Source organism: Mytilus trossulus, chromosome 4, assembly GCF_036588685.1.
Source record: "Mytilus trossulus isolate FHL-02 chromosome 4, PNRI_Mtr1.1.1.hap1, whole genome shotgun sequence".
NCBI lineage: Eukaryota > Metazoa > Mollusca > Bivalvia > Mytilida > Mytilidae > Mytilus > Mytilus trossulus.
The window spans coordinates 57,157,289-57,164,218 of record NC_086376.1 but is presented as its reverse complement, the minus strand read 5'-3'; the positions used below and the strand labels follow the sequence as shown (position 1 = coordinate 57,164,218).

Genomic DNA, 6,930 nt, shown 5'->3' with positions numbered 1-6,930 from the left:
AGGTATTCTACCTTCTAAAATATAAAGCTTTTAGGAAGTAAGCTAGCACGGCCGCCGCTGCCGCCGTCGGATCACTATTCCTATGTTGAGCTTTCTGCAACAAAAGTTGCAGGCTCGACAAAAACCAAAGCATAAAGAGCAAATCTGACATGGTGTTAAATTGTTTATTAGGTCAAGGGCTAGCAGCCTTGAAATTTTCAGATGGATCGGACAACCTGTGTTATGTTGCTGCCCCTGAATTGGTTATTTTAAGGAAATTTTGCCGTTTTTTGTTATTATCTTGAATGTTATTATAGATAGAGATAAACTGTAAACAGCAATAATGTACAGCAAAGTAAGACCTAGAAATAAGTCACATGACCAAAATGGTCAGTTGACCCACTAAGGAGTAATTGACCTTTATAGTCAATTTAACAATTTTCATAAAATTTGTAAATTTTTACTATCATTTTCCACTGAAACAACTGGGCCAATTTCATTATAGATAGAAATAATTGTAAGCAGCAAGAATGTTCAGTAAAGTAAGATGTACAAACACATCACCATCACCAAAACATAATTTTGTCATGAATCCATCTGCGTCCTTTGTGTAATATTCACATAGACCAAGGTGAGCGACACAGGCTCTTTAGAGCCTCTAGTTTAGGTAAGTTAACTTCTGTAGATTAGTTTACTTTCATTGGTACCAATTTTCATTGTTTGAGGAAAACTTGCATATTCCTTGATATTTAATTTGGTGGTTTTGGCAATGTCTACACACATTCCTTTAGTCCTTTTGCAATTTAGTGAACATTTATATTCATGATTCTCCTTTAACTTCGAAATCCATGAAAATTGGTTTCCAAGGAATATTCATGAATTCACAGTAAATGAAATGTCATTAGGCCATTGTCAAAGGAAGGAATGCAAAACAAATAAATCAGTAAATTTTATTTTTCTGACAAAAATATCACAGTGTAATAAATATATTGAATGTTGTGAACTTTGTGCCATAAATGATAACATGACAATTGTAACATCAATTGCTACAAAATGGTTTAGCAAAACTATCACAAAAGTAGAGAACCCTCACATTCTTAAACACAATAAAAAATATTGCAAGTCAGTATTTTTGTTCAATTTGTGAAACCTTTACAGAAGCATTAATGGCATCAACAGCAACATATTTTAGATAAAGCTCATTTAGTTTTTGTAATAATAATTAAAACATTTTTGAATAAATTATATATGTATAGCTGTGACTGATTTTATCATCTGCCTGAATAAAGCAGTTGATTTTACAAAGACTTGCATGCATTTTTCACAACTTATTCAAAATAAACTTTTACCAAAATTGCTCCTAAAAGATATAGACAGTTTGATTAAAAAATTGTCTTTCATATTTGGAATAGAATTCTATACTATTACTAATAGCTAGAAAAAGGTTCTAACAGAAAATTCACATTTTTTGTCTTGAATTCAATATTATTTTAAGGATTGACAATTGTTTGATGTTTCAATGAGCCTGTGTAAGTTTTACAAATATTTGAGTATATTTTTAAATGGATAATTTGAAATTGAAAGTTAAGAAAAGAAATTAAAAGAAAATATTGCTCCCTCACCCCTTTTTTATAACATCTCATCTGAAGGACAATACATAAATTTGGTGTATAACTTATCATAATGAAAAGTCAGGTTGAATTTGCACATATGAAATATGATATTAACAAGTGATAACAGTAAACTTAAACAATTTATATATATGAAATTTATTTAAAGTCAAGACTAGATTCATCAATTTACTTTGTACATAAATAAATTAAAAATATGTTCTATCATGTCTAGATATAGTTCCATGTTTACATAGTAATAATCAAAGTTACTTCCCCTTTCCAAGCTGTTGGATGCATTGGTAATGTGCACATTAAATGTCTGAAACGTCAGAAGAATACATCCTTAATAAAAAAAGTCAATTTTATGCCATAAAACCATGAATACTGTACAAATGGACAGAGCTTAAAGCCAGAAGACATGCCTGTAAACTTGCTGATGTCAGTCTATAATTGATATATATATGTTGTTTGGTGACTCAAAAATGAATTCCATTTATTCATAAAAATAATTGTAAGTTTTTTTCTTGATCTAAAAATAGGTTCTGTCAAAGTTTCACATTCAAATAAGGTTTCACAAAGTTATTGGTTATTTTTAACTACTGACTGTATTTAAATATAAGTTACACAAAAAACTAAGTCCATTTAATATCTGTTAATTACAGACAAATAAAAAAGTATTTTCAATAATAATGTTTCGCTTCTGCAGAAAAATATAGCAAGCTCACAAAATCAAAAAGTACTCAACATAGTTGTGTCCAGGTGGTCTGGAAAGCATCAGTATTAACAAACAAGATAGAATTAATATAAAAATAAAAAATATTTTTACTGCAGTATTTAGTTACATTTCCCAATATATGCACCAAAACAGTTCAAGTTACAATAAATCATATTAATTTTGTGAAAAAAATGGTTGAATAAATGCATTAATTGTACAGAAAAGTACCCAATGTAATAATAATTGTTTTCTTTTTGAGAAATATCAGAAATATGTCTTAATTTTATCCCACATGTTTTCAATATATCAGTTTTATGGCTGATACAGCAATAACCTGCAGGATGAAATAATATATATCCTTATCATGAGCTTTAAATATCATTGTACAATGTTCATATTGCAATAATGGAAGCTATAAGGCAAATTTTGCAGTTTTTTCACAAGCTATCAAAATAAACATTTGACTATCTGATGACAACATATAAATTGTACAAAAACAGAAATATTTTTTTTAAAAGTTTCTTTTCATCACCATTAATACAATTTCTTCCAGACAATTCAGTTCAAGAGAATGTTTTCATTTCTCACACTACATTTTGTATTTCATATTTGTAAGATTTTTATTCACAAGAAGCAGAGCTTAGAATTTTTGAAATAGTAAGAAACTAATACTGTTATTTAGCCAGAACAAGAACATATTTTACAACTGATCAGCACTATTATATTATAATAAGTTAAGTATGGCAAACATTTTCAGTTGTCAATTCCACTGGCTCCCTTCAGATCTGGAACTGGACTAGAATCAAGTAGAGGAATTTTCCTATGATGTATTAGTACATAAAACGGTCATCCCAACCTGGACGTTCAGCTGTTGATACTGGGGTAGCCTTCTTGTTGTTTCTTGATTTGTGCTGAAAATATAATATGAATATTCAATTGTTTTTTATAAACTATGTAAATTAAAACTATAATATTCCAGTTATACAGTGAATCTTTGTACATGTACTAGCAAAAAGCTGAAGTCTGCATCATAAAACTGATAAAAATTATATCTTTTTTTCTTATGTTGATTGACTGATAGATAAATATAATTAGCTATATTGTGGCTGTCAATTCTTTATTTAGCGGAGGAAGCAAGAGTGCATGGTGCCACGGAAGAATCACAATCTTTGGCAGAATAACTGACAATCCCAGTGGGGGATCCAGAAATTTTCATAAGAGGGTGCCCTCTGAATGCCTGAGAGGGCCCCAGGCCACCCCCTAAATCCACCGCGGAATCCTAGTCATTTAAGAATAAAGATTGGAGCTAATTATCATCCATCCAAGAGCAGGATTCAAACCCTCCTAAAGCCAGTAAAGGCTAGCGATTCAGTTGATGAACAACTATTGAACACCATGTCATATGCTGAGGTGGCTGAGCTTTACATGTTTCTCCCATTGAACATAAAACATAAAGCATAAGAGATATCTTTTCAAAGCAAAATAATAATTCATTATAAAAATGTCAGTGTTATGCAAAAAAAAGTTACAATTCTTTTCTCTTAAGGTTGCCTAGGTACAACTTTACTTTTTGTAAATTAAAATGTTATCATAATACTATATTTATAGATTATCGACGATCATCTCAACAAGATTGATTTTCTCACTTGAGCCGGGACGACGAAAGCGAGAAAGGCAATCGAGTTGAGATGAACAATGATAATCTTTTTATCGCTATTTTACCTATGACGACGTTGTCAATTTCATATATATTTCGTTAGCAACGCCACGTGCATGCTTAGTTTCTAGCGATAATTTTCCATCTCAACTCAAGCGAGTAGCATGATATGAAAATTATCACAAAAAAGATCAAAGGAAAAATGCACAAATAGCGATAATAGATATTCTAAGTGCAACAGTGGACTCAAAAAAAGATAAAACTGTATTTCATCCCATTCAAACATTTAAATAGATATAGGAAGATGTGGTGTGAGTGCCAATGAGACAACTCTCCATCCAAATAACAATTTAAAAAGCATACTTCATGGTGTCAGATGATATACAGTTAGTAAACATACCATTACTACTTAAGATTATTTGTTTCTCGCACTGAAGTTTTAATTTATAAGTTTTTTACACCTTTTTCCTTGGCTATTGGTTAATGATTTGGCCCAACAACCACATTATTTTTTACAACTTAAACGATACAATCCAAATTTCAACACAAGTTAAATAAAAGTGTCCAAGCTATTTTAAGTTATCCCAGCTAGGAAGTTTCATTTCCCTTTACCATTCCACTAGTACTTCTGACCATGCATTTTTTGGGGTTTTCTTACTGATAAAAAATACTTTTTTAAATTAATGAGAGATAAAAGTTTAACAGCAGGAAAAAGCTTTAAATAATTCCCAAAATTCTATAAATCAAGAAAAAATTGTATATTCAATATAATTATCTCAATTTTTTATCTTGTATTTAACCATCAACTTTTCCCTTTTCAGATAAGAAACCTCAGGAATAAGCCATATCTTAAAACTTTGCCCATTTATCCTTCAATCTTCTCCATGTTTTGTAATTATAGAAACAAAAACAATAAAGCATGAAGGGCATTTAGAATTCAAAAGTTCTATTTTGGTTTCATACATTAAAAAAAAAAATGGTTCTTCAGCTGTATTGTTCAATCATTTTGCCAAGTCTTTTTAGGGAAGACATATTCTTTCATTTGAAATTTGCCATTTTAGGTTTTCCACTGATCTATATATATATTAAGTGAAATACCTGGTAAAAGGGGGATGAAGTGTTCTGACAACTTAACTTAAGAAGTTCCTGGTCTGCATCACTGTGACTGATTTTTTTTTATGTTCACCTTTTATCAGGCGGACAGCCCTTAAAAATCCAACTGAAGCAAACCTCTCTTCATGATAGTCAGATGAAGATAAAGATGAATGTATACATAGTTTTAATGAATTAAAGAAGCTGCACATGCATTTGGACATTTAATCAATAAGACAACCTGACAATGGTTCAAGTTGAAATTTTTGTTTATATTTCGATTTTTGGCAATAACAGAACAAAATTTTATTTTTTAAACTTGTTAAATAGCTACAAATGTATATATATGCACTGACAGTCTTAAATGAATACAAATCGTTTCAACTTATCAACTATTTTTTAGTTTGATACATATGTTTGTACATGTACAATGTATGTATCACACTTTAAATACTTGTACTCTAAATAAATGTGATTTAACTGCTAAATTTCGACAAGTACATCTTGATATTCACAACACATATTTGTATTTACAATACGTATACAAGTAAACAAAATCGTGTTTTGAAACTAGGCATTTATCCAAATTTATTCTCCTGGATCAATAGTAATAATCTTCCATAGAAAGTAGAACTACCGTACATGTACAGGGGAAACCAAGTGTAGATGAAAAATCATTTAAATATAATCCCAGTATTAATATCAACATGTATCCTTCTATAAATGGTTATTCCAAATAATTAAATAAGAAAGAATAAATTTAAATACATGATACCATAAAATCACTTTAATATCGGTTTTATTGATACTTTACCTGTTTGTATTGTATAAAACTGTTTAGGAATTATTTATTTACTTTAAAGTGGTGAGAAAAAATGTTCAAACTGACATTTAAGAATGAAGCTTGACTGTTTAACTTTGATATTCTGCACTTAATTAAAAAAGGGTACATGATAATTGTCAGGTTTAATTAGATTTAAATGTCTACATAATTATATATTGTGTTTTTAAATTTACAAAGCTTGTCAAGCATTTAACCTTATTACTTATGGGTCAAGAATAAAAACAGATTTAGAAATGAGTTATAATGTCTGCTATAATATTAATCTTGCATTAGGAAAAATAACTTGAACTGACCAGCAACTATTTCTGTGTAGTATTACACAGATCAAAAATATCATAATGAGGCCCTACAAATGTATAATAGACAAATTGCTACTTTGAGGTAATGCTTAAAACTCCCATAAATCTTACAAATAAGTAGAACATTTACTAGAAATGTCAGAGAGAAACATAAAAAACACAAAATTATTCATACCCTGTCCATGATAATGAATCTCACGAACCAGTAACCTATGTGCAAAAATCATGCTACTTATGCATTCACATTTTAAAAGTTCCTTCAATTTCTATGTGCAGCAAATCCACAAACAGTGAAAGCAGTGAATAGTTTGATTTTTTTTTCTTCTACTGTGCCATTCATGTTAAAATTATTGAATTTGAAATTCCTTTCCATGCAAGACTTTTAATAACATATCATGTTTTAACAGTTTAAGCCGTGTGAACACCAAAATCAGTCTGTTTGATTCTATGCCACCTTAGTGACATTAATGCATACAAATATATATATGACAAAAAGCTAAAGCATTCCAAGCCTACCTGACATAGATGTTATAACAAATAATCCTGAAATTAAATCCACATCTAAGTAGTAAAAGATTTCATTCAAATAAGTTTTCCTAGCTATACATTCTTCTTCATGTAAGAAACACAATCTTATTTCACATTTTGAAATGAGATTAAGAGAACAGATATATATTCAGTAATTTGCCTATAAATTTTAAATTTTCATGTTTTCTAGCAATTTATATTGT

At 29.6% G+C, this 6,930-nt stretch overlaps 1 protein-coding gene across 4 annotated transcripts in view; it reads right to left on the bottom strand.

Moving 5' to 3' along the window:
• Positions 1 to 915: 915 nt before the first annotated feature.
• The window catches only part of LOC134715600 (nucleoside diphosphate-linked moiety X motif 17-like), a 34,465-nt gene continuing 28,450 nt past the window's right edge, over positions 916 to 6,930 (bottom strand). For 2 of the 4 annotated variants that reach the window (XM_063577886.1, XM_063577888.1), the window contains one exon: positions 916 to 3,218. Coding sequence is in view for 2 of the 4 variants with exons in the window: in XM_063577888.1 (XP_063433958.1) it covers positions 3,138 to 3,218 (81 nt within the window). In the remaining 2 variants the exon portion in view is untranslated. Of the gene's footprint in view, positions 3,219 to 6,715; positions 6,743 to 6,930 lie in introns of all 4 variants that reach the window. The other 2 variants (XM_063577889.1, XM_063577887.1) reach the window with 2 other exon arrangements.